The sequence below is a fragment of the Pagrus pagrus genome, assembly GCF_965226575.1.
Source record: "Pagrus pagrus genome assembly, chromosome: 13".
Classification (NCBI taxonomy): Eukaryota; Metazoa; Chordata; class Actinopteri; order Spariformes; family Sparidae; genus Pagrus; species Pagrus pagrus.
The window spans coordinates 14995067-15021407 of record NC_140197.1 but is presented as its reverse complement, the minus strand read 5'-3'; the positions used below and the strand labels follow the sequence as shown (position 1 = coordinate 15021407).

The following is a 26341-nucleotide window of genomic DNA, read 5'->3' as shown; positions in this document are numbered from 1 at the left end:
ATGAGATACTAACTCAGGGCCAGCAGCTTTACCAATATAGACCCTGAACACGGTTCCCATGTGATTACTGTAGGATAGATCACAGAGACATGTAGAGGGGTTGGGTGTCTTAATGTCACCGGTCACGTTGTATTCTCCAAACTATTTTCTCTGTTGACCCTGAGTTGATATTAAAAATAACCCCCTTCTCTCTTCTCATTGGTAAAGAAAAAAAAAGAAAAAATCGTCCATGACTCGCCTGTTTTGTATGGATGAAATGATAACTCACCAACCACCGCAGCTTTCTTTAACCTCTGCTCAGCCAATTGCGTCTCTCAGCTGAGGAAAACGCCCAGTTCCCGTCACGTTGTGTACAGAGGTGGAGACAAAAAGGAAACGGAGGCCAATGGGAGTGAAGCTCATGAATAATGTGACACCAGAGACCCTGCATTCACCAACCCAACCTTCTTCCTGCATCAGCGAACGCATCAAACCAATGTGAATCGCTGGCATTTAGAGTAAAGCCGCCGCCCCCTTTTCCTCACTCTCCGATGGTTTCCCTTTTTTTTGGATTGACTGCGACAGCTGCCAATGAGTAGTTCATCTTCTTAAAGTTAGGACAAAAACCGAAGGGTGAGTACACATCTGTCTTTTTATTTTCCACAATGACAATAGTTGAATACTTCCTCAACGAGAGCGGCCGTGCGTCAGGACGCGGTGTCCTTTGCGCGTTTCCGCAGCTGGGTTGCAGACAGTGGGTGCCTGCATCATGTCACGTTCGCTCCTCATCTCATGAGAAAACACAAACGATACATGCAGTAGCATGCATACTCAGCCAGGAGGTCTGCTGGTGGTTCTGTGGCGCTTTTGTGGCCTGTAGTCTTCGGACGATCAGCTGCTATCCGAGGTGGGCGTGCAGTGCGCCCCCCATAGCCTGCCTTGGGACAGGTGGGGGATCCTGTGCTTTACTAGACCTGTAGCTGGGCCTACTGGACAGAACAGATCAAAATATCAGTAAAAGCGCATGGCATGGACAAGGGCATGATTTGGATTATTGTGATAGCGTGTGAATGTCAGTAGTCCATTAAAAAGCATCCATAAAGTGCTGTCCCAAGCAGGTTCCCACGGAGGGCCCGAGGGAATCCCAGGGAGTCCCTAAAGAAATGAGCACCAGTTCAACTACAGCAATGTGAAATGTCCCCTCTAAGTCTTTATGACGATGGCAGTTTGTTCATATATTTCTTTTTCCCTCTGCATTTTATCAAACTAAAACTCTGCCTGTCCACGTTACTTTCACCTCCCGCACCAAAGAGCACCTGTCGATCAGCCATCAACTATAATAAAGTCTTCTGAAAGTCCCCCTCCACTCAGAAATGTGTTATTCTTAATTTTACTCAGTTTAGATGTTTGAGCCTCACTCTGCAGGATAAAAGTACAGAGTTTGACACTAGAAGGCTGTTTTTTACTTTTACTTACTTTCTATTAGCTGAAGGAGGGAAAGTTTCTCTGTGCTCACCTTAAATCTGAGTTTAAGCCACGTACATAGCCTATAAGCATGATGTTGTGACATCACAACTAGCCTGAAAGCCAATCATTGTTCAAAAATGCAACTTACACAGGTGTGATGTGAAAACTTGATGCCTATAGCGGAGATGCACTGAGAAAGGCTATTCAGGGAAGTAGGAAACATTTTGTGTATGGTTACACTTTGGAAAGACCAACATTTGCATATGCATCAATTCTATCGTTTTTAGGAGAAGGAGTAGATGTAATTATAAGGTATTTTGTGAGAAAACATATCAGACACAAATATTAGTCCTAAGCAGAATATTTTACATGTCTGGAGTGGATGTTATCACGCAGGATCTTATATCAGACTGATGTGAATGTCTAAAGTATATGAAGGACAGTTTATTTGAGATGCTGATTAGAGCAGTCAGTAATCAGGTGGCGGTGCTCTGGTTTATCTGGGCTTGAACAGTGATGGACTGTTTACTGTCAATGAACTCAGGTCATTATCTTGTGTGTCGCTGCCATCAGCCACTCAGGAATTTGAGATCAGACTTCACACACACACACACACACACACACGTTGCATTTCTGTGGAGCAATGTAAAAAAAACATCAAAGTTGTGTACAGGATAGTTGTGGAATATGATTTCCCCTTGTCTATATGTAGCCTGGTGTTTGGGAACTAGGTTTTTTTTTTAGTTTTTCACACGTATGAACTTCACGCGGTTACAACATTTCCGCAAGTTCCACAGTATTCCACAGTACGAACATCGGATCAAGTTTATACTTGATCTGCAGCCATGTATGTGTCGCCCTCCACCTCTGCATCCTCTCTCACGCCACTCCCTCATTTGTTCACGAGGTTGCACCATTTCAGCAAGCAGGAACTGAACGCAGAGTTGTATTTTCATCTTATGCTCATTCCTTGTTTTTTTGTTTCCACTGATAATGGAAAGAAAGATAATTAAACTTCTGATGCATTGACAACAGTTAGATTAGTTTAAATTTCACAGGCAAACCTGTCGTTTTTGTATACAAATAGACATGGTATGTGATATGCATGAATGTACACACTTGTTTTATGTAGTTAGTAGTAGTTGTATCATTAGCCAGAGGACACCCTTTGACCATCTTAGATTATATGCAGAGCACATACAGTAGACACACAGTTGCTCACATGCATACACAGCTCGTATGTTGGTTCCGTGTTACTCAATGTACCACTTCAAAGTTGTTTGTGTGACCAGGGTATCCTATAGGAACAGCCAAAGGTTAAGTTTAGTTAACAGAAAAACAGTTTTCGATCACCAGAGTTCAACCAGACAGAAGGAGGTTCGTGAAAGCGTTGACAAAGGCTGTGTTTACGTCATAGTATTATAATGAAATAGTGTTATGAAATAGGGGGGTGGGGTTTGTTGATGACATACAGTACTTGTTTCTTGCAGGTGTGTGAGGAAATGTTGGTCAAGAGAAAGTAACATTGTTTAAAATGTGTCATTTACACTTGAGTAAAGTTTAAATCCTTCACTTTCTGTCGTCACAGGCAATCCTCAAAGTTAAAGTGTCCTGATGACAAATGTAAAGAAACTGTAAACCAAGGTTGATGCTTCTTTATTTAATTTTCCTTTCCTTGGAAAAGACTTGTTTCAGTGTCAGTCATGTAGAGTCGTAACGTGCTCCCATGTGTTCTGTTTACCCAGCATGCCGCTGGCTCGCAGCCTCTCTGTCACGTCCCTGTCAGGACTTGAGGAGTGGGATGAGGAGTTTGATTTGGAGGACGCTGTTCTTTTTGAAATTGCCTGGGAGGTCGCTAACAAAGGCAAGTGTCTCTGAGTGTGAGAACGAGTGTGCTTGTGTTGCACTTACACGGCAAAACCTCAAAAGCATATTTGTCTAATTTTGAGTCAAAATACCACACTTCACTTAATATAAGACACAATTACAAGTAGATATTTAGTGAGATAAAGAACACTTGTTTTAGATTATTTTCACTTGTTGCATTGACAGATTACAAGCAAGAAAAACCCGGATTTATTTACTTATTTTCAAAGAGCCATTTTTCCAGTGTATGAAAATAAATGGTATGCCAATATAAACACTGAATGAAAGAGAAAACTACACATATAATCTAGTTTCCATGTACTTACACTGGTTATTCTCAGCAGGGAAATTCTAGTTGTAAGAGTCCTATCATCTTATTGCCACATATATATATCAAGTCGAATCACATTATATCTTTGTCTCAATTTTGTGTGCGTACGTGTGGCATGTTTGCTGCATATGTGAAGTCGGAGGCATCTACACCGTCATCCAGACCAAAGCCCGTCTGACCTCAGAGGAATGGGGGGAGAACTATTTCCTGGTGGGTCCCTACGTGGAGAGCAACGTCCGCACTCAAGTGGAGTTGATCGAGCCCACCAGCCCTGAGCTGAAGAGAACCATTGACAAGATGAACTCCAGTGGGTGTAAGGTACTACCACACGTACACAGTGAACACATACGCCTCTGAGTTAAATCTGTATGTTCCCCTCAAGGGCAGTCAAGGACTCCAAGTACTTGGAGTAAGATTTGTGAATATGTGTGGTTCAAGTTCACTAAACTTAAAAACCCAGTTAGAGATCATCCTTGGCCTCTCTTTCATATCTGACCCACTCGCTCTCTGGTCGGCCTTCTGTCCCTGACCACGTCTCTAAAACCTGTGACATTTCCCCATAAAGGTTAGAGGTTGTATCAGTGTCTCTCTGTCTCTCTCACTCTGGAAGACACACACCAGAAATAGATGGCGGTCGGTGTGTGTGATACTTTTAATGCTTTGTGCCGTGTCACTCTGGGAGTGCTGTGGAGTTATGGGTCAAGGCTGGGAGTGGTAGTGGTACTATTTTAAAGGTATAGTGCAGCCTTTTCTACGAAGCCTGGTTTACCTCGAGTCACATGGCCTTTAAGCTCAAGACAGAGCAGCACCATAGCACAGTTAAGATATTTTGGTCCTGTTAAACTTAGTACCACATTCAAGTTTTGTCTTGAAGAGATTTCTGTGCTGGCAAGACAAACTTCATCAAGGTTAATCTTGGATTGTGGATTTGAAATATGTTTTTGTTGGTGGGATGTGTCCCTTGAAGTACTTTTAGATTAGACACTGAAGGTCTAACCCATTTATTTACATTTTTAAACATGGTAAAAGTAGATAGCTTATTAATGCATGTAACAAATAAAATGAGTTACTGATGCAGCTGTTTCTCTTTAAGTGGTTTATACTAATTTCTTGGTAAATGATTTACCTAGTGATTGACCACAAATCTTTAAGTTTTCTCCTTTAATCATTCTACAAGGGACCTGTAACTGCTTATGAAACAGTCTCAATGTAATACTGATGCCTCTATATGACCTACATAAGCAAACAAGACCAACAGTGGAGAGATTGGCTGTTTCTATATAGATATTTGTAATTTTGGTCACTCGGTTGGATTCAGATTTACCTGTGTCAGATTAGTCAGAAAATTTTAACTATTTTTTGTGAGTGCTGAGGAGAAATTAAAGAGTGGCACAGCCTGAGGAAAGAAGCTGATCAGTAGTCTGGTGGTACAATACAGCACCAAAACAAAGTTAACTTTGTTTCACCGTTGTCATATTACTGTTGAATGAATCTTCTGTAGCCACAAATAAATACCTATTACCTCATCGGCATGGATTATGCAACAGCTGTGTTTGCATAAGGGTTAAAGACGAAATAGTATTTAAAATAGGTTGCGTCATACAAAAAATGAAAGTTCTGTCTCGCTGTTTTAAAGTATCAATTGTAATGAGGGAAAATACGCCCTCACCCATGGGTGATGTGTGGCATAAAGACTGAAAGTAATTATTTCCCTTTTCTTCACCCTTTTTCTCCTTTTTCCCCCAGGTCTACTTTGGGCGCTGGCTTATCGAGGGCAGCCCTTATGTCATTCTGATTGACGTAGGGTTCACTGCCTGGTCTCTGGACACCTGGAAGAGTGAGCTGTGGGACCTCTGTGACATCGGCGTGCCGTGGTTCGACCGCGAGGCCAACGATGCCGTGCTGTTTGGCTTCCTGACGGCCTGGCTTTTAGGAGAGGTCTGCAGCTCACATTTGGAGAACTAACAATTGAAAAGAATTTCTATAAGTGAAAATTTTACAGCTGTTCTGTGTTAAAAAGAGAGGTTGAGGTCCTTGAAAAGGGACAGATTATCTGTAGGTCCTTGAAAAGTCTGAAAAGGTCATATAATAGACATGTCACATGAAAAATAACTTGAATTGAATTCATGTTGGGGTCTTATGTGTCGTCCATATGACCTTGTTTTCTCCCTTATTACAGTACGCAGCTCAGTGTGATGAACCTCCGCACATCGTGGCCCACTTCCACGAGTGGTTGGCCGGCCTGGGCCTGGTGTTGTGTAGACAGAGACAGCTGCCCGTCGCAACCATCTTCACCACTCACGCCACACTGCTGGGACGATACCTGTGTGCTGGAAATGTGGACTTCTATAACAAACTTGCAGATGTATGTGTGTACACAGGATTTAGTGAATTTAACATGTATACATAATCAAACAGATTATGTATTCCACAAATAATTTGCTTAATTGTACTCTCTTGGTTTTTTTCTCACCCAGTTCAACGTGGAAAAGGAAGCAGGTGATAGACAGATCTACCACCGCTACTGTTTGGAGCGGTCGGCCGCGCACTGTGCCCACGTCTTCACCACTGTGTCACAGATCACAGCCATTGAGGCAGAGCACCTGCTCAAGAGGAAACCAGGTGTGTGGAGGGGAATTCATGCGTGAAATTCAGAAACTTCCTTGACGGTTCAGTCTTTTCTCGCTCGTCACTGATTTCGGTGTCTCTCTGCTCACATAATCTCTGCCTTCGTGCACAGACATTGTCACTCCCAACGGGCTCAACGTGAAGAAGTTCTCCGCCGTGCACGAGTTTCAAAACCTCCATGCTCAGAGCAAGAATCGGATCCAAGAGTTCGTCAGGGGACACTTCTACGGGTGAGACAGAAACCCCACAACACACATCACACATTCACAGTGCAGTCAACTTAAGAACTAAAATTTGAATGATTTAAATGAATGAAGTTTCACTGGGTTTCCTGTCTGTGTGGTGGGGAAGAGACAAATTAAATTGGAAAGAATAGAGTACTTATTATGCTATTATAATAATAAAAAAGAAGAACAGATGTGTACACTAAGAGCTACACATATCCAGCTCTTTCTATTTGGTTTGACCCTCAGCCACCTGGACTTCAACCTGGACAAGTGTTTGTTCCTCTTCATCGCTGGAAGGTACGAGTTCTCCAACAAAGGCGCCGACATCTTCTTGGAAGCTTTAGCCAGACTCAACTATCTATTGAGAGTAAGTGTGTGTTAGTGTAGTTGTATCAACACTTTTGTGCATGTATTTAAGTGTTTATGTGTGAATGTGTGGGTGAGAAGGAAGAGGGTAAATCCTCGAGGTAAACCCATGTTCCTGTATGGTCTCCCTGTGCAGGTCAATCACAGTGATGTGACCGTCATCGCATTCTTCATCATGCCAGCTCGGACAAACAACTTCAATGTGGAGACGTTGAAGGGCCAAGCAGTTAGGAAACAACTCTGGTGAGGTTTCTTCTTATGTTAGACAGAAGTGTGAAGCATCGCGATGAAGTATTTAACTGAAAGTGTACTTGTGAGCCAGACAGTGTTACATTCACCCTTACCGTCTAGACACCTCGACTTCAACCTTTGTTTGTAGTTGTGTTATTATACATGTAGTGTCTTTATTTTTGTCCCTGACAGGGATACTGCTCAGACTGTGAAGGAACGCTTCGGAAAGAAACTTTATGAGTCACTTCTAGTGTAAGTTGACAGCTTTCATTCTACTTCATGAAACCTATATGATGTGGAACAGTCTTGATACTGTAATACCATCAAAAAGTATGAAGAGACTGTGTAATAAAACTTCTGTTAAACAAAACCCAAACGTTTCCTATCAGACCTGGATATATAACAAGCTGGTAAAGTTGTTTTCATGCTAATTAATATTTTATTGTAGTTGTTTTTGGAAATTACTGAGAAATTCAAATACAAATCTTGCTTATCTTTTTTTTTTTTTAAATCAAAAGTTTCATTTCTCAAATGAGCTGTTTCCTTTTAGTGGACAGCTGCCGGATGTGTCAAAGATGCTGGACAAAGAGGATTTCACCATAATGAAGCGCGCCATCTTTGCAACTCAGAGACAATGCCAGCCGCCAGTCTGCACCCATAACATGCTGGAGGACAGCAGCGACCCCATCCTTAATTGCGTCCGCCGTATCGGCCTTTTCAACAGCTCTTCTGACCGTGTCAAGGTATGTCAGTTATCTTTAGTCCATAAAAAGTCCGTAGTTTGTTTTATTATTGTGTTTTGAATATTTGTATAATTTTCATTACTAATGTTACTGACAAGAGACTATGGTTGAGTTTGGTCAGTCTGACTCATTTTCCAGTTAATTCGGTTCCTTAAAGCAAGCTCAGCATACTTATGCTGGGGGACTAACCTAGTCAGGGGCAGGCTACTGTCAGGCTGTTGCTTAACTAAAGTTCCTGTAACACTGACCTGACAGAAAATGATTTTATGACTCACTCTCTTGCATGCTGACATATTATTAGAAACTATCAGTGGAAAAAAAGTTTTGATAGAAACTTAAATGAATAATAAATAAAAAAATATATCTGCGTATCTATTGAATGATAAGTGATATGAAACATTTAGGCCTAGGCTACATAAAATAAGTCTCAATATAAAGTCTGACACTGAATGGCTTCTTCCTCCTGCAGATTATCTTCCATCCAGAGTTCCTTTCGTCCACCTCTCCTCTACTTCCGATGGATTATGAGGAGTTTGTAAGAGGCTGCCACCTCGGCGTCTTCCCCTCTTACTATGAGCCTTGGGGCTACACACCAGGTATGACTCATGCATGCTGGCAAGGTATTTTTATGTGTTTATGTATATTGTAAAATATTGAAATGTTAAACAGGCGTTACTGTTTCTGTCACCATCAGCTGAGTGCACAGTCATGGGAATTCCATCGATCTCAACCAACCTGTCAGGCTTTGGCTGTTTCATGGAAGAACACATAGCAGACCCCTCAGCATATGGTGCACTTCTCATACTTTATTTATCTGTTAAATTCTCCATGATTCTCAAAGTTTGTTTTTAAAAAGATACACAAGGATGACTTGCTTTTTTCCAACATTGTTCTGTTTCTTTTTGCAGGTATTTACATCCTGGACCGGCGGTTTAGAGGGGTCGACGAGTCGTGTAACCAGCTCACTTCCTTCCTGTTTCAGTTCTGCAAGCAGAGCCGGCGCCAGCGGATCATCCAGAGAAACCGGACTGAGCGTCTGAGTGACCTCTTGGACTGGAGATACCTTGGCAGGGTGAGACTCCAAATCCCAAAGGACTCATTCTGTTCATGTGACAACTTCAAGATGATTTCATATTGTTTTTCTTGTTCTCTTCACTAGTATTACATATCTGCACGTCATATGGCCCTGGCTAAAGCCTTCCCCGACACCTTCATGTATGAACTGCAGGAGCCCACATCAGTAAGTAATTTATTGCATTCATTGAAGTGAAGTCTTCCCACCTCCACCCTCTCCTTGAGATTCTGACGCCTTATGGTTCTTGTCCTCAGACCTCAGGCTTCCGTTACCCACGACCAGCCTCAGTGCCACCGTCTCCAGCTCTGTCCCGCCACTCTTCCCCGCACCACAGCGAGGCCGAGGACAACGATGAAGACGAGCGCTACGACGAGGATCTGGAGGCAGAGAAGGACCGGGTGAACATCCGCCAGCCCTACACTCTGCCATTCAAAAACAAGTCTTCTGCTCTCCACGGGGCCAATGGAATCAGCGACGGTGTCACAAGCGAGAAAAACTGAGACACGCGCATGCACCCACACGCAGTACATGCTAAACCTCACTAGTGAAACCCGATCTGTGGCAATCGTCAAAAGTCATCCATGTGCTCAGAAACGTAATAAATGAGTGCAGTTGTGTGAAAGCGAGTGATAAATTTAATATTGGCTTGTTGTGGAAAATTTGCATCACTGTCAGTGTCTTCCCAACTTGTGCATACCTCAGAATTTTTAAAAATTATCTGTCAGTTTGATATGTTTAGTTATTGTTTCAGTTGCACCAGCAGTGCAAGTGGAGTAGATGCAGCAGCTAGAAAGGGCTAAACGACAGCCCAACATGGAAAACAAATCAGGATTGCTGGATTTTGTAGTGTACTAACACTGGATAACGTAGGCCTGAAGCCTTGAAAAAAATAACAGAGTAATATTAGGAGTCTCTGGAGGGGTTTTATACTTGATTTAAAGGTAGGTCAGAGCAGGGAAAACAACGTAACCCTCCTTTATACCAGCTTGTCATTTTTAAAATATTAAAGGTCCAGTGCGTAGAATTTAGTGGCATCTAGCAGTGAAGTTGCAGGTTACAACCGATGAAATGTTTCTCGTCTCACCCTCTCCTAAGGTGGCCGCTAAAAACACAAAAGGTGGCGTAATATGGTTGACTCTGTGGATATAAAAGGCTCATTCCAAGGTAATGAAAACATAACTATTCTTAGTTTAAGGTGATTTTACGCTAATGAAAACATAATTTTGAATAATATATTTCCACTTATGCCAAAACATCCCCATAAATCCTACACACTGGACTGGAAAGCAGGATCAGCTTCATTCCTGGTAAGAAAGGAAAAAAAAAAAGGCCCATGTAAAGTGAGTGTCAGTTGCTGTGAGGACCGACAGAGAGCACCAGTTCTGTTTGTGTTTGGCTTTCTTCTTTCTTTCAAATGCCTTGTTTACTACAGAACATCCCAGGATGGAAATACACGTAAAACACACACATGCACAACAAAAAATAGCATCAGCAAAAAAAAAAGCTGCTAGTTCTCTCATTTTGAGAATAGTGTGTGTTTTAATCTTCTTTCTGCGCCTTATTGTGTGACAGCCTTTCAGTGATCAATGAATAACCTCACACTCCCTTTTAATCCTTCTGTGTGTGTGCTTGTGTGGACACAGTTATTCTTGGGTTTCCCTGTTTTGGCAAGTATTTATTTGTGAAAAGGAATAGATGTGAGACAGAAGGAGAAAAAAAGGGACTGTGTCCTGAGATGGCAACCATGTTTTCAGATGATGAGAAGAGAGAGAGCTGGAAAAGGAGTGAGAGTACATCTTGACTATTTGTCTGTTATGGAAGAAGGAAAATGGTTTTACCAGGTGTGCACTCACACTCCCTGTAAGAGATTTATCATTTGTTACAATCTTGCACCAGACGAACTTATAATAAAGTTTAAAGATATACCTATAAGTGTTTTACAAATTATAACGGACTCGTCTTTCTTTGTATGAATGAAGTTTATTATGACACAAATATCCGAGGGTTGTTGGGTTTCCAAGTTCTAAGTAACATACTGATCCAGTGACACCATCCACACCACTTATCCACTATAAACAATCTGAAGTGGATCTGCTTTCTGTGTTGCAGTAAATCCTTCAGAGTTCTCCTCTGCTTCAGCACAAGTAAACTCGGCCCCCGTGACCTTTGCAGACTGTAAGAAAAAAGAATGAAACAGAATTGACACCATTTCACTTCTCTGCACACAAACAAACTCAAGATCTTTCCTCCAATTCTGACCTAGACAGTTATTTTATGACAGATTTACTACAAATTTGACTGAAATAGTATTTAGTAGTACACTTTTGAGATATGTGTGCTGTAATTGAGTATTTAAATGTTATTCATTTATACATTTTATGCAATCCAGAGTGAAATATATCTTTTTTGAGTATATTTCTGGGCATGTATAAGCCCTTTTATTACAGACAGGAAGAAGGAAGAGAGAGAAATTGTTGTTTTAACCCTTAAATTATGGCAAATTTGTCAAAACAAAATTGGAACGTTGTGCAAATCATAAATAAAAACAACACAATCATTTGCAAACAAACTATGTAAGCATAAGTTTACAAAAATGTATTATCTAATCATGTTTTTCACAGTGTCCCAACTTTTTTGTGTAATAAAAATGTAAATATCGTTCTTCTGTCCACCACACTGTATGTCCACTCAATTTATCTGACAGCTGTAGTTACTAGTTATGTTCAAAACTAAGATTTCACATGAAAAGGATGGGATAAGCTCATAAAACACAGCATTTGGTTAAAGATAAAACTCATTTTGCTTGTGACTGAAGCTAGATCCTAAAAGCAAAGATTAGTCTATGTCCATACAAATTTCTGCTGAATAGGTTTTCTCGGAGAACAGACTGTGTCGTAATTGTATAACCTCTTGAGATAAATTGTAATTTGGGATATTAGGATATATAAATAAAATTGACTTGACTGGACTTGACCCGTACACTTTCCTGATAATACTTCTACTTGTTTGAGAATTTGAATGCAGGACTTTCACTTGGAATGATCTATTTTTTAGATTGGTATGTTCACCTAAGTAAAGGACATGAGAACTTCTTCCTCCAGTGCTAGCAGAAAGCTGGTGGGATCCATCAGGATCTTTTAGGATGTGACGGGGAACCATGCGGGACTCACCAAGTAAACTATTCCAGAAGGAGTTGTATGTGGCGCTGCCAGTGACAGCTCCGAGTTTAGCTGGATTCCTCCTTACTGTGTGCACTGAGAAGCCACCAGGCCCAGTCACCTCCACCTCAACCACATGATAATCTCTCAACCTGGGGCAGGAAGAGGTATGAACATGTGATTCAAGCAGATACGAAACTATGTATAAAGGCAATCAGATATGTAGAATGACTCACGCTGTATCAGATACAATCTCTCCCTGAACACCAGTGAAGCCGAGTGTTTCTGCTGCCACTGCTGCTGCTGCCATTGTGTTAACGTTGTTTGGTGCAAGTGGGCACAACTCTGCCACTGATCCTCTGAATAAAACACGCCGGCCCTCGTCCTCCGTCCAATCAGAGAGGACGTCTCCTGTCAGTCGGAAGCAGGATGGATGCTTGGACATTCGTATAAACAAAGCCTGAAAACAAATCAAGAGAAGAACGCAATAAGGTTTACCAGATGACACTTAAATCCTGAGTAGTGAAATAAATAATAGTTTTCTTTGTTGTTTTTTTGCTAATGTCTCTTTAAATGTTACCCTCGCTCGAAACACAATTATAATACTGACAGATAAAAGTAGTTTTCTGTTTTGATTTGATCCCCTTATTGGTAATTTGTGCAGATAACCCAACAAGCTTAAAACAAAGTAGCTACATTTAAATTATCAAAGAGTGGCTACTGCATACCTATATTACTCTGTCTAATGCCACACCTTCACTATACCAATGTTACCTTCAAGCCCCCACTATCATTCAGCCTCTGGATGTCCTGGCCTCCCCATAATGCACCACTGGGGACATACAGCGTCCTGCCATAGTTCTGAGCCGCCAGTCGCAGCTTCTGGTTCAGATCAGGGTTGGAGAGGGCAGAGGGAGAGCCCACCTGAGAGGAGGAGACATGAAGGATCAAGAGACATAATTCTGTGATTAGCAGTTTAAACTTTGTGTCAGCCTGTGTGTTTTCATTTTCTGTAATGGACACATACAGCACCAATACATTTTAAGAACACATTTATTTACACATCAATTTAAAGCAGAAAATATCCTTTCAGCTGTTTTACCCTCAGGCCCATCTGTTTTAGTGGTGTTATAGTTAAGAAGCGAGAACATAAGAAGCAATTTTTTTTATTTATCTATTTATTTTCTTTATATCTCATATATACTGAATATACAAAAATTCTCACAATATTACATTCCTAAAATAATACTTACTCTGCCCACATTTTTCTTAAAATGGTGCAGATTAAACAGCTTGTTTCTGTTACACAGTTCAATCAGTTAGCTTTCCCAATTGAACACGTCATGAAAAAACTCTTTACAGATGGGCTATATCTATAACAAATAAAAAATAACCACAACATCCAAGCAGTGACAGTAAAAAATAAAATCTTACCATGAAATGAGACTGAGACAGGAAGTGAACCCCAAATTCTCTCACTATCTGTGGATGGCACACCTCTATAATCACATCACATGGCCTGTAAAACAAGTTTAAAAAAGATGTCATGGAACATTTGGTAGCACAGAGATTATATAAGACTCATTATTCATATTGTGTTTTGCCTGCAGGTTTATATTTCTTGTGAGTGTAAATCCACCTGTTTGCAAAGGATGACAGATCACCAAGTATGAGCTCTTCAGGAACTAAACCTTTGAGCTTGTCTGAATTTCTGTTCCAGACGAACGCTAGAGTTAGACCGAGAGCAGCACCATCTTTGAGGATCCTATCCACCAGGAACTGCCCTGAGGCGCGTGTGCACACACACACACACACACACACACACAGAGTAAAAAATGTACAGGACACTTTGTGACAGTATGAGTCACCTTGTTGATAGAGGATTTAAGCAAAAGGATGAATTTCAGAAAGAAATGAATACAGTTTTGAAGGGCTTACCTAGATGTCCGTATCCTACAACTCCAATCCTTTGTGAGGTAGAGCTAGTTGCCATGTCCTGCGTTGAGAAAGCAAGCATGTTGAGCAAAACCTACAACATTAAAATTTAACTTGACCACACAAACCAAAACACACACATGCTGGTCTGCTTTTTACATTACTTCCTATCTGAACATCTACCAAGATCTATCAATCCTCTGGACCAGTATAACCCTTGTGATTTATTGTTCTACTCACCAGATAATCACACACCCCTTCAGAGCTAATGTGTCTCCCAATTTGAAGCACTGCAACCAGCCCGCGACTCCAGAAATTACGGGCAAGCGGAGTGCAAAGTTTAACTGAGAGAGGCCATAGTTAATCATTGTCGGTTCATACATGTGGAGAACTGTCACATGCTGGGCTCCTCTTTCATTGAAACAATATCAGTTTCAGATGCTCTCAGAATCTCTTGTGAAAAATACCTCAAATATGCACGATGAAATGTTGTGTTTCTTTTCTAAAAATCTAAAATTGGATGGTGTTACTTGGTAGGTTTTACTAGCCTCAGCATCCAGTAGTGACTCCATCAGAACTATTTCTCTCTCTTGTTATAGTTGTTGTAGAGATTAATATTTCGTTTAGAGACATGGTTCAAATGATTTCCCCAAAGAAAGTCCAATTTAAGAATGTGGCCATTTTCCCACAATTAATCTGTCATTAGCAACAATCATCGGAAGTTCACATAAAGTAAACTAAGACAACAACCTTTGTCATATATTAGTTTACTACCAGTTTAACTTTGCCCCTTATGTGTCGATGTCACCAATGTATTCTAGCCGGAGAGGTCAAAGGTCAGCTGTTGGCCTACGAGAACTCAAAACAGGGAGTACATTGATTATCAGAGTGTAATCAGACGGCAAGGATCGTTCCAAAGTTCATTCGTCGAAATACCAACAGCCTGAGAGAGACAGTGGAGATTCGAGACAGGTGGGACTGAAGAACAAGACGATAACAGCTGAGGATTATAACCAAGAGAGTAAAGGCAGAACTGCAAAGACAGAAGAAGAAAGAAAGTGACAAAGAGGACAGGTTCATCCAACTGAGATCTGCTGGAGCTGACGTCAGTGCTGACTCTGAGACGATGGACATCCTTGAGACGGATGCCTATGACAGGCGGCAGAGGAGAAACACGGTACCTAAACACCATTTACTCTCATTTACAGCTATCATTACAGTATAGTACAGTAAATAGTTGTCTATGTTACTTTTCCATGTGTGATGGACAAAATTGATTCATTGAGTGGACTCACGAAAAGTATTATTTTGTGTAATGTCTCTTTTTTTTCTTTCTCTTCCTCTCTATCAGTCCTGTGCTCTCTTTTTTTCTCTCTTGCCTTTTTTTTTGTCCTCAGCTCTGTACTTCTACCTGTGGACTCCTGACGTCCCCTCATCCATCACTAATGCAGGTGTCAAATCAGCACCAACACTCCTATTGGCTGCAGTAGTGCTGCGCTGGAACGGAGGTCAGAGTGTCCTGGGTGTGGTAGGAGGACTGGTTTTCTCTGCTATAGGTGACTGCTGCCTGGTATGGCCTGAGCTATTCCTGCATGGTAAGGCACAAATTGGAGAGTTTTTCAGATGAAAATTCAGCCGCAGTTTGGGCATTTTTGTCCTTTATCACAGTTAAATCTGTGGCCTAATACTTAGAATATACTGTATGTGCATTTCATTTATACGTATGAATTTAATTGTATCATGGTTGAATGTTTTATATTGTGAACCCCTAACCAATTTCTATCAATATGTGATTTTTTTTTTTATATCTTAACTTTCAATGTGATCAGTACGACCTTTAAAATTCAAGCAGAATTAGCATTTTGTAAATAATTTATTTACATATTATTATTATTATTTATTTTACTAATCATTCATTGTGTTTTCCATCTGTTACAGGAATGGGTGCATTTGCTGTGGCTCATCTGCTCTACTCCCTCACCTTCCTCTCCAGTCGCTATGCAGCATATTCATCTTCCTCCTGGATCCGTTTTCTATATCTGATCCTGTTCCTGGTGGGAGGAGCGTTTTACATCTACATATATCCATTCCTGCAAAAGGCACCAAACTCAGATCTGCTAGTTCCTGCTGTGGGGGTCTACATTTTGTTAATTACTGTGATGGGGACGTTAGCCATCAGAACCGGCCACACACCAACACTGTTAGGAAGTTTAGCCTTCATGGTATCTGACATGTCACTGGCTTTGCAGGTTTTCAAAGTGACGGCGCCAATGGAGCATGGTCAACTCCTAGTCATGGTGACGTATTACTTGGCACAGCTACTAATAGCTGTGGGCGATGTGAGGGCAGTGGAGAGCAAGGACGACTTTGCAAAATGGAAGAGGTCCTAAACAGCATCCTTGTGGAACCCCTAAAGTCTGACGGATCTCCCTCACCCTGGTTAGGTCCTAAAACTGCCTATAAATATTTTCTGTAGGTAAATACAGAAAAAGAGGAAGATAAACAGAACAAGGTCAGTTCTCCTTCTGGCCAGCACTTGACAGCTACTGTGTTCAAAAGATGGAGTAAAATATCAGCTTGCAAGTCAAGATATCTTACTGTTTCAAATTTGTAATTGACATTTCAATGATCACAATAATAGCCAACACATTTTAAAATTCCAAAGTCTACAAACAAGACAGAGAGAAACTCAATAAATAGTAGTTTTGAATATTGTCTGTATTTTGATTTGTACAAGAATATTTTAATAAGTGAAATCTGTGTTTATGTGTAGTTGGTGTGTGTGGTGGCAATGTTTTCCACTTGTGAGCTGAACCCTTATGTGTATATAAATGCTCCCATTTGTTTTGTTTATAATTAATAAATGTGATATAAAAATAACTGATGATGTCCATGATTCTGAGCTGCGTTTCAAGAGACAATTGACTAAATGAAATGAACATACTTAAACTCACAGACTTCAGACAAACCTACCATGGGGATGTATATATTAACAAATGTAAAAGAAAATAGTTAACACACTATGGATGGAGATGTTTAGTATGGCATTTAGAAATGAAGAACTGAAAACACTTGACTAAAGTAACAGATGACTTGAAAAAGTATTTTATACACTAGAGTTATTTACACAGTAAAATCCAGCTCCTGGATAACATGCAATATATGGACAGCATCTGTTGTAACAGACAAAAACATTGCTTAGCATCCATGAACCAGATCATGAATGTACTGTTACATTTTGCAAACTTTTACAAAAACAGGGGAGGTAAATGAGACTTCAGCGATCCATCCCATTGTCATCCGACTGCTGCCCACGGAAACACATGACTCTCAAACGTTCACAGAAGTCCAGTTCTTCCTGTTAGAAAAAAAAAAAATAATAACTTGAAAAGCTGGTATCTGGACAAGAATTAATCTTAAAAATGAGAGGATGAACTTTTAAAATGTTTCTTATTCACTTGTTGAACGTTGGCATATAGTTTAGACTAGATTTGTTAGTCATGTGGTAAAAAAAACTCTCCTTATAACCATCTCTTTTACTTGCTCAATACAAAAAAATACAAGATTAAAACACAATTTAAGTTCTGAAAGATCACAATGATTTAATCTAGTTTCACCATAATTTACCATCAAGCTCAAAGACATAATTACCTGACTCTCCTCTTTTCCTTGGAGCTCTCTAGATCGCTGTCTAAGAATCTCCTCCAGACCCAGAGCAGGATTCCTGCAGTCTCTGAGTCCCTGAGGACAGTCTTCCACCAGACTAGACAGATACAGGAAACACAAAGGGTATAATTATTCATGTGGATCATGAACTATTGTCAGCCTATGAATGTTGAAGACAAGCAAGGTAGAGACTGTTTCTTACCAGCAAAGGGCACCAAGCACATGTTCATGGAAAGCTGAGTGTGGTGTGCGGAGAACAGATACCAGCTGCTGTACCATACCCATGGAGACAACTGTGTCTGCAGGAAGGAGGAAACACAACGATATATCACCCAAAATGAATAAAAGTCCCAGGATTAGTTCAGGGAATAAGCAACTCTATACTGTCAGTGCCGACATGACCACTGATTGGGCTCTTCAGGCTCTCCTACCACAATAAAGAAGCACTCAGATTTTTTTTCAACGCCACTGTAAGATCTATGCCATGTTGATGCATAACTAGGGGTATGGCATCTGTGTAGTATCAGAGATCAGAACTGATAGTGGGCATAAGGAAAGGATGGTTCAAGAATGCCCCAAATTAACATCCAATCTAACTTTTCATGAACAATAACATTAAAAACAACAAGGAGCAAACTACACGTTTCACATCTTGCTTCAACAGATTTGCTCTATTTTTCAGATCTATTGTGGCTCAATTCAACTTAATAGGGTCCATTTCATTAATGGGTTGGACTTTATATCTTTATTTAACTGGGAAAGCCTTAATGAGATTTAATAAGCTTCTGGAGGAAGCAATAAAACCAGTTGTGTCTAAAACCATAAAAATACCTGAAACACTTGCAACCAAAGGAGAGCTGCTAAACTTCAAATCAACTGGAAGAATGTAGAAACACAACCTAGTCTAAATGCTAGCTTTTTGACAAAACAGCACCTCTCCCACATACCTTTCTGTTCAGGATGCGACATCAGCAGGCTCAGCAGAAGGAATGCCGACTTCGTCCTGAGCTTCTCGTTCTCCGACTGCATGCCTCGCATCAGCACTGAGAAGCCATCGTTGGTCAAAAAAGCCTGCAGACCTGCCTCCTGCTCTCGAACAAGACCTAAAGTAAGAACCGGATAAATGCAGACAGCATTACAGCCTAGTCTTAATGTTTAACACTTTCTAGTGCTGTCTTAAAAGCAATTAATGATTCTGATTGCCTAATATTCAGCAGCAATTAGCATCAAGACATTTTATTTGGAATTTTTTGCAGCACTGACTCAGATACTCACAAGACACAGCGTAAAGGGCTTTTACTCTGACAGTGGGGTTTGGGTCTGAGTCTGTCAGCTGCAGCAGTTTAGGCAGCGCCCCGTTGCTAAGTAAGTGGACCTGCACCTGCGGCATGTTCTGGGCACAAGAAGCAATGAGCTCAGCAGCACGCCACCTCAGCCCACTTTGACCATGACACAGATACAAGGAGAGGCACAGTTCCAGTCCACCGAGAGTCATTAGGTCTGTGGAGCAGAGAAGGAGAAACACTCAACATAGAGACAACAAATAGTGATTTTATCCAAAACCTCCATCGACAGTAGCTCAGGGCTCCATCAACATCTCATCTATAGCGACACTAATACCATTCATTACAAACCTCTAGCATTGTCCAGATTCTCACACAGCTCTGACAGCACCTCCAAGGCTGATTCCCGCACATCTTCATCCTCTTCATCCCTCTCCTCCTCTCCTTCTCTCTCCCTTTCGCCTAATCCCTCTTGGCGCAAGATGTCCAAGCACTGTTTCATCTGCTGCACTTCATCCATCTGCCCTTTGGTGACCTCTGCAAGAGCTTCTCTCAGCCACATTTTTCTCTGTAACAAAGAAAGAATATGATGATGCACGGGTGGGTGTCCTTATGGGTCCAAATAAAAGACTTTAGACAGCCTAAAAAGGATGCAGCCATCACTGTGTTAGCCAAACCTAAGATGAACTCTTTTAAAACATAGTCTCCAACACACACACACACACACACACACACACACACACACACACACACAAACACACAAAGCCAAATGAACAGAAGATTACCTGGACACAACACACGCTGCAAGAGTTACAATGTAATAAAACAGGCATTTACCTCCTCTGACATGGGTTCAACAGGGGCAGGTCCCTCTGCAGCTGATCCCGCCTCTACGGCCAGCTGCAGGACACCCTGCAGGTTCTGAGGATACCTCCTGCCCTGCCTGTCTTCTGCCATTATATGTGTAGCTAAAGAAGAAAAACAGTACTATTAGCAAGACAAGGACAACTGGATTCCAGAAATGACGTGCAGTTGTGCTGGACATGACCTGAGGATATAAATCCCAAACACAGGAAGCAAACCCAGCAGACAGATGTTAAACTCTACCCAGTAGTTCAGGTGGCTTTACACTTAATATGTTAGCACCATTTCTAGGATCACGGTCACGGCAGTTTAGCAGTAACAGCTCATTAGTTTACTTCACGAAAATCATGGTAACAAGTAACATTTACAAAAATATCAGAAACACAGTAGCCCTAACTTACAGAACAGGAGCTTAACACAACTAGCTAGTTTCAAATTTAGCTTTGGATAACATTGAAACTCGTTGACAATTAGTTTATATCCACCTTACCTTTACAGATGTCTTACAAAACGTTGTTGAATATGGAGACACGATATTATTTTGAGCTCAAAATAAGTTAACACCCCTTATATACACTTAAATATGAATGAGCGAGAACATTCTAGCTAGCTGATCTCACGAGTGTGGTGGCGAGGAGGCTGCCATGCTTTACCGTAAAATATAAACCAAATTGGCAAGCAAAATGTTATTACCGTCCTCTTCTTCTCCCCTCAAAGTAATTTCAGTCTTCAATTTTTCGGCGGCAACACAGCTCTTTATACTTATACTATAGCAAAACTGACAGCAATACGACGCTGGTATGGAAAAAGCGCAACAGCAAACTCTAACACATTAACGTATTTAAGGTAAGTCCCTGACATCTGTTCGCGCAACGATCAGAGAGTGTCAGTAAAAGTGAGAGAAGTACCCTTCAAACAGGAACTGTGGTTTCTGGGTATCGTAGCTACTTCATGGGTACACCTTAACACGTTTTTGCACAACATGTCGGCAAAATTAAAGACAATTCATGACAGCCAATACAAGAAAAGACAAAAAAGAAAAAGAGGTCAACTAAATACAGCCTGTGTTTTAAAGCGTTATTGTTATGAATCGCAAATTAAAACATGACATTTCAAAACACTCAGCACTATCTTTCCACATGGACCTTGTGTTTGATAAGGATCAATAATTATAATAAATTCATTTTCCTTTATCCTCGTTCAGCCTTGATGCCTGTAATGAAGAAATGCCATTTAGCTTTGGAGCTCGGTGGCAGTAATGCACCATTTCGCTGTTTGCCAACCGCCAATAAAACTCAAAGAGGCAGTTTTGGGGATGACCGGGTACTCTCTTGATTTTTTCATCATCTTTGGCTTGTCTAACCATCCAAGATGGCGGCGCTTGTGGGACTGCGTGCATGTTTCTCGGGTAAAATCGCTTTATTCTCTTGTAGAATATGACTTTTTATGCAGTTCTGACAGTCTGTTGATTCATAACACAATTGGTCCCTCTGCAGAACAGAATACGTGGTTTGCGTTTGTAGAAATATAACTTATTACGATAAAAAGATGATGCTGTCACTCCGGATAGCACAGCAAGGTCACGTTACCAAGAGTGTTAGCTTCCGATACAGCTAGCCGAGGATGAGGACAGACTGATGAATGAAATCTGAAATGAGTTAATATTATAGACAGCTAGACAGGTACCGAGCCCTTTTGTTTGGATAACTAACAGCAGCTTATTTAACAGAGAATGACACTGTTGAGTCTTTCTTTTCTGGTTCAAATGGGTTTGTTAGCTTAATGTCAGCTGCTGCAAAGCTGCTTTTAGCTAGCTGATGTAACTGGTATGGTTATAAATCTAATACAAATCTTTGACATTTTCCTACTCTTATCATCAGAAACACTGATGGTCTTGATCGGTGCAGGTGTAAAACAGCTTAAGCTCTCCAGTCATGCTTATATCTTAAATAACACGATGCTTTCCCCTGTTGCTTATTTGACACTTGCATAAATCAGTGGTTGGACAAAATACCGTCATAAAGTTTCAATGCTTTTATTGTGACAAGAAACATTTTCTTTGAGCACATAGTGGTGATTAGAGGACGAGCTACACAGATATATCCTGATAATCAGCCTTTTACCTAAGGTAATAAAATTCTCATATTTCCTCTTCTCAGCCCTTCAGCTCACTTCACCGAGCCTCCTGCACAGCTCCTTCAGATTAGTGAGTATGCACACAAACTGCAGTCTACAGTCTGTTTTAACATGAATTTTAGAATTTTATTTTAGATTTCTTTGGATTGTCTTTGACTTACAGTGCGCTGTGCCTCTGAGTCGGCGGACCTTTGCTGCAGAAGCGAAGAAGACATACAGCAGAGACAAGCCTCATGTGAACATTGGAACAATCGGCCATGTCGATCACGGCAAGACAACGCTGACTGCAGCCATCACAAAAGGTAGAGTTACAGACAACCCTGCTTGTACTGCTGCACTCCAACACACTGAATTACATAGAAACCGACTGCTCTACTGACCTGGAACAAAAAGTCGAGACCTAATTTTTCTTATTTTGTGAACCACTAAATCAGAAATGTGACCTTGTTGTGGTGTTGTATCCTTAGTGCTCGCCGACGCTGGTGGTGCAAACTATAAAAAGTATGAGGACATTGACAATGCCCCTGAGGAGAAGGCAAGAGGGATCACCATCAACGCCTCTCATGTAGAATACACCACAGCCAACAGACATTATGCTCACACAGACTGTCCTGGGCATGCTGACTACGTCAAGGTAATCTGCTTTACTTCTACAAAGCACCTGTAGCCAACCTGGCCTATAAAGTGTTGAACATGATGCAGCTTTGTTGTTATTGTAGCTGATCCAGTCCTTGTTTTAGCTAAGCATTTCAAACTTATTTGTTTACTTTATAATTGACTAAATATGTAATTTTCCCCTTTAATCACCCCAACCTCTTTCCTTTTTCAGAACATGATTACAGGCACAGCTCAGATGGACGGTTGCATCCTGGTGGTGGCGGCCACTGACGGCCAGATGCCTCAGACAAGAGAGCATCTCCTTTTGGCCAGACAGATCGGCGTAGAGCATGTGGTGGTGTTCATCAACAAGGCCGACGCTGTGGAGGACAAGGAGATGGTGGAGCTGGTGGAGATCGAGATCCGTGAGCTGCTCACCGAGTTCGGCTATGATGGCGAGAACACACCTGTTGTGATAGGCTCAGCCCTCTGTGCCCTGGAGGTGAGGGGAAGGCTGGGAGTAAAGTGTCTTACAGTTTAGATAATATAGTCAGCTACTTGGTTTTTATCCATTTGTTACAGTAGAAAATATTGTAATTGGTTGACTGTGGCTCCATGTTATGTTGACTAATTCAGTACAATGTCTAATGTGAGACACCTGAATGTGATCTGACAAAATGTTTTTTTCTTTGCTCCATCTCAGAACAGACAACCTGACCTTGGTGTGGATGCAGTAATGAAATTGCTGGAAATTGTGGATTCTTATGTTCCTCTGCCCAAAAGAGAGCTGGAAAAACCTTTCCTTCTGCCCGTTGAAGGGGTTTATTCCATCCCAGGTATGAAAAAACTGCCAGAAATACAGCCTGCACACATTTTGTCTTGCATTGAACTGAAGCATAAAGATGACTTGCTTCAAATTTGAGGGTTATCAAATATCTCTCTCAGGCAGGGGCACGGTGGTGTCAGGCACTATGGAGAGGGGTATCATCAAGAAAGGAGAGGACGCCGAGTTTGTGGGCCACAATCGCAGCTTCAAGTCAGTGGTTACAGGTGAGTGAAAGAAAAAGCAAAGCGCATGAACCAAAACATAATAAATGTACAGAGAGGGGACAAATTAGAGTGGAGTGTAGAAATTTTGCATACATTTAAAAAAATAAAATAAAAATGGGACTGTCTGATCTAACAATGCTACTGAGAGCAAGTCTCATACCGGTGTGTCTAAAATGATAGAATACTGTATGAGAATTGGTGTAAAACAGAAACACAGATTCATCTTGCTGTTTGTCCTGTTGGTTTCAGGTATCGAGATGTTCCACAAGTCTCTGGATCGGGCGGAGGCAGGAGATAACCTGGGTGCTCTGGTCCGAGGGCTGAAGAGGGAGGATGTGAGGAGAGGGATGGTGATGTGCAAACCAGGTTCCATCAAGCCTCACCGGAAAGTCCAGGCCCAGGTGTGAGAGAACAAAGTTGCAGATGGGTGTTGTTGTTGTAATGTTTTTGAACAATCAGTGAATCTAAAAGGCAATTTTTTAGCTGCTGACAGGAGACATTTGTCACATGACCGTATATAATCCAACAATTGTAATGGCCAAAGAGCAGTTTTAACAACAAACTGGGAGTTGAGCCAGATGCTGCAGTAATGACTCTGAGGTCATTCACTTTGGTAAAGAGTGTTTATCTACTGACAAAACAATGTCTGTTTTAAAATGAAATACACAACTCACCGTTATCCAGTAAATGAAACACTCATGTGTGTGGACACCTTTTGTGTTTCCTGTATTTCAGGTGTATGTTCTGAGTAAGGAGGAGGGAGGACGACACAAACCGTTTGTCTCCAACTTCATGCCTGTCATGTTCTCTCTGACTTGGGACATGGCTTGCAAAATCACTCTGCCCACTGACAAGGTGTGTTGGTGTGTGTGTCTGTGTGTCAGTAAATGGTTGTCAAATAGTCTCAGATTTGAAACGCATCCCCAACTAGTGCATGTAGCTACTGTTACTTTATGTAACTTCATGATGTTTCATGTCTAATCTGTGAAAAGGAGATAAGCAAGTGTACTTTATAGGCGTTTACATGTGTAAACACTCTAATACAACAACAAGATTTAAAAAAAAAAGTAATCACTCTCTCTTTCAGGAAATGGTTATGCCAGGGGAAGACACCTCCTTGACGCTCACGCTACGCCAGCCGATGGTTCTGGAAAAAGGCCAGAGGTTCACTCTGAGAGATGGAAACAAAACCATTGGCACCGGCCTGGTCACAGACATCCTGACAGCTACAGATGACGACAAGTCAAACTGGGGCTGAAGAGAAACTGCAGAGAGGGCTGGGCTGGGGGGAGGGTGTGCCGGGGGGGTCAGGGAGGCAGGACGCGTGGGTGTCTGTGACTGGTCAAATCAAATGACGATAGAAATAAACAAATACAGTACATATACTCATGTACAAACCTCAAACACGAGAAGACTCAAAGCAATGCATGGCTCTGTTGTGCAGTTCAGCCAACCCAAAATAACTGATGTTCAGCACTGTCTTTGTGTTTAGGCCAACCTGTCAAAATTATGTCATTTATGTAATAAAATGTATTTAATATAAAAAAAAAGAAAAGCATCCTATGTTTTTTGGTACTGGTTATACAGATTATTTCCAAAAACAAACGCATAAAAAATTGCTAAATGTTATAGATAAGCAGGAAGTATTCATTAATTTATTTAAAGCGAGGAGAACACATTGATGGAGATTTACATTGATGGAGATTTACCCTGATGTCAGACCCAATAAAGCAAATACAGCTATAATCATCATCGACACTAGGAGGTGGCAGCAAAGGAGGAATATGTGGTTTAAACGAGATAAAATCAAAAATGGTAAAAGTGCAGAAATTGACAATGAGACGGATAAAAAGCAAAACAACAGAAACAACATTTAAAGCGGTAACATTTAAAATTAATACAATTTGCAATTAAACCTTGGAATTATCTGAGTGGTAATAATGAGGTCAATATCAGTGTTTTTAAATATATTACTATGTTACATTCATACAGTATCTTAATGCTTAAAGACTTGGCTGATGATGGGAATTGCATGCTGCATGTTTCAAGATGACTATACCACATGAGGGCAGCAAAGGGGTGCTTCAGGAACCCACTGTATGCAGTTCGTAGTTCTGGGCTCAAAATGTCCTTTAAGGTCAGTTTGTTTATTCAGTCATGAAAAGGAAGAGTTTGTTTATTTAGTTTGTTTAGGCATAAAAAAATCTGTCAGTTAAGCTCTTTCTCTCCTGATTAAAATTTCTTTCTCAAAAACTCCATAGTGCACCTTTTTAAGACGTTACTGAAAACCATATCTTTAATGAACTAATTTGACAATAACCCAAATATTTAACTGTGCTGTCAAAAATCCACTAAATTCATAAATGAGAAATGAATAGAAACAACATCAGTGAATAGATGGAGACAACATCTTAAGAGAGAAATAATCCTCAAGTGACAGGTTGATTGAGGATGAGAGTGGTTTGCGTAAGCCGTAATAGTTTTCTATGGTACAGTGTCCTTGAGCAGATCATTTCAGTGTGATAAGCCAGGCCGACCCTGTTGGTGTTTGTGTGCACTGAATAGTTGGTGTCCTCTCTGCTCGTTCATCCCCAGCAGGAAGTTCTCCTGTTGCTCTGTGTTTGCTGTAGGTATTTGAGTCAGTGCCTCCTGTAATCCAATCAGCCTGTTGCTGTAATCAAATACTGTATGTCTGCAGGAGTCGATGCTGGAGCAGCTAGCACTGCTGAGTGATGTGCT

The 26341-nt window shown here is 41.0% G+C and overlaps 5 protein-coding genes across 6 annotated transcripts; 3 read left to right on the top strand and 2 right to left on the bottom strand.

Annotated features, from left to right (window-relative positions):
- Nucleotides 1-471: 471 nt before the first annotated feature.
- gys1 (glycogen synthase 1 (muscle)) lies at nt 472-10845 on the top strand. The gene is made up of 16 exons (XM_084372355.1): nt 472-612; nt 3192-3310; nt 3780-3961; nt 5390-5581; nt 5823-6008; nt 6121-6265; nt 6384-6501; nt 6745-6865; nt 7001-7107; nt 7288-7347; nt 7646-7838; nt 8308-8434; nt 8533-8628; nt 8747-8910; nt 8998-9078; nt 9168-10845. Exons 2-16 carry the CDS (start codon nt 3193-3195, stop codon nt 9411-9413), a joined length of 2136 nt encoding a protein of 711 aa, XP_084228481.1. The 5' UTR covers nt 472-612; nt 3192; the 3' UTR covers nt 9414-10845.
- aspdh (aspartate dehydrogenase domain containing) lies at nt 10211-14306 on the bottom strand. The gene is made up of 8 exons (XM_084372356.1): nt 14247-14306; nt 14010-14067; nt 13711-13855; nt 13506-13590; nt 12846-12995; nt 12308-12531; nt 12084-12223; nt 10211-11086 (listed from the first exon to the last, which is right to left on the bottom strand). Exons 2-8 carry the CDS (start codon nt 14062-14064, stop codon nt 11049-11051), a joined length of 837 nt encoding a protein of 278 aa, XP_084228482.1. The 5' UTR covers nt 14065-14067; nt 14247-14306; the 3' UTR covers nt 10211-11048.
- A 588-nt stretch (nt 14307-14894) lies between these two features.
- On the top strand, nt 14895-16886 carry tmem86b (transmembrane protein 86B). The gene is made up of 3 exons (XM_084371170.1): nt 14895-15183; nt 15358-15601; nt 15945-16886. The coding sequence occupies exons 1-3, from the start codon at nt 15133-15135 to the stop codon at nt 16394-16396; spliced, it is 747 nt and encodes a 248-aa protein (XP_084227296.1). The 5' UTR covers nt 14895-15132; the 3' UTR covers nt 16397-16886.
- A 209-nt stretch (nt 16887-17095) lies between these two features.
- On the bottom strand, nt 17096-20677 carry hspbp1 (HSPA (heat shock 70kDa) binding protein, cytoplasmic cochaperone 1). 2 transcript variants are annotated; one of them, XM_084371168.1, is made up of 8 exons: nt 20513-20677; nt 19793-19923; nt 19307-19523; nt 18948-19172; nt 18620-18775; nt 17875-17971; nt 17658-17769; nt 17096-17364 (listed from the first exon to the last, which is right to left on the bottom strand). In XM_084371168.1, the coding sequence occupies exons 2-8, from the start codon at nt 19910-19912 to the stop codon at nt 17284-17286; spliced, it is 1008 nt and encodes a 335-aa protein (XP_084227294.1). In that variant the 5' UTR covers nt 19913-19923; nt 20513-20677; the 3' UTR covers nt 17096-17283. The 2 variants fall into 2 exon arrangements, with proteins under 2 accessions (XP_084227294.1, XP_084227293.1); XM_084371167.1 differs by lacking the exon at nt 20513-20677 and adding an exon at nt 20310-20483.
- A 468-nt stretch (nt 20678-21145) lies between these two features.
- Nucleotides 21146-25795, top strand: tufm (Tu translation elongation factor, mitochondrial). The gene is made up of 10 exons (XM_084371013.1): nt 21146-21227; nt 21979-22025; nt 22119-22257; nt 22423-22589; nt 22785-23054; nt 23256-23388; nt 23498-23602; nt 23852-24003; nt 24338-24457; nt 24690-25795. The coding sequence occupies exons 1-10, from the start codon at nt 21191-21193 to the stop codon at nt 24858-24860; spliced, it is 1341 nt and encodes a 446-aa protein (XP_084227139.1). The 5' UTR covers nt 21146-21190; the 3' UTR covers nt 24861-25795.
- Nucleotides 25796-26341: the final 546 nt, after the last annotated feature.

What these genes read in the sequence shown, in the direction of transcription:
- tufm (XM_084371013.1), top strand. Translation starts at nt 21,191, where the DNA reads ATGGCGGCGCTTGTGGGACTGCGTGCATGTTTCTCGG. An exon ending in TGCACAGCTCCTTCAGATTA is followed by an intron (nt 22,026 to 22,118) that starts GTGAGTATGCAC and finishes TTTGACTTACAG; the next exon opens with TGCGCTGTGCCTCTGAGTCG. An exon ending in ACCGGAAAGTCCAGGCCCAG is followed by an intron (nt 24,004 to 24,337) that starts GTGTGAGAGAAC and finishes CCTGTATTTCAG; the next exon opens with GTGTATGTTCTGAGTAAGGA.
- hspbp1 (XM_084371168.1), bottom strand. Translation starts at nt 19,912, where the DNA reads ATGGCAGAAGACAGGCAGGGCAGGAGGTATCCTCAGAACCTGCAGGGT. An exon ending in TTGAACCCATGTCAGAGGAG is followed by an intron (nt 19,524 to 19,792) that starts GTAAATGCCTGT and finishes TCTTTGTTACAG; the next exon opens with AGAAAAATGTGGCTGAGAGA. An exon ending in GTGCTTGGTGCCCTTTGCTG is followed by an intron (nt 17,770 to 17,874) that starts GTAAGAAACAGT and finishes GTATCTGTCTAG; the next exon opens with TCTGGTGGAAGACTGTCCTC.
- tmem86b (XM_084371170.1), top strand. Translation starts at nt 15,133, where the DNA reads ATGGACATCCTTGAGACGGATGCCTATGACAGGCGGCAGAGGAGAAAC. An exon ending in GGCGGCAGAGGAGAAACACG is followed by an intron (nt 15,184 to 15,357) that starts GTACCTAAACAC and finishes CCTCTCTATCAG; the next exon opens with TCCTGTGCTCTCTTTTTTTC. An exon ending in GCCTGAGCTATTCCTGCATG is followed by an intron (nt 15,602 to 15,944) that starts GTAAGGCACAAA and finishes CATCTGTTACAG; the next exon opens with GAATGGGTGCATTTGCTGTG.
- gys1 (XM_084372355.1), top strand. Translation starts at nt 3,193, where the DNA reads ATGCCGCTGGCTCGCAGCCTCTCTGTCACGTCCCTGTCAGGACTTGAG. An exon ending in GCAGTTAGGAAACAACTCTG is followed by an intron (nt 7,108 to 7,287) that starts GTGAGGTTTCTT and finishes TGTCCCTGACAG; the next exon opens with GGATACTGCTCAGACTGTGA. An exon ending in AGCAGACCCCTCAGCATATG is followed by an intron (nt 8,629 to 8,746) that starts GTGCACTTCTCA and finishes TTCTTTTTGCAG; the next exon opens with GTATTTACATCCTGGACCGG.
- aspdh (XM_084372356.1), bottom strand. Translation starts at nt 14,064, where the DNA reads ATGGCAACTAGCTCTACCTCACAAAGGATTGGAGTTGTAGGATACGGA. An exon ending in TGTAGGATACGGACATCTAG is followed by an intron (nt 13,856 to 14,009) that starts GTAAGCCCTTCA and finishes CACGCGCCTCAG; the next exon opens with GGCAGTTCCTGGTGGATAGG. An exon ending in ATGATAGTGGGGGCTTGAAG is followed by an intron (nt 12,532 to 12,845) that starts GTAACATTGGTA and finishes ATTTGTTTTCAG; the next exon opens with GCTTTGTTTATACGAATGTC.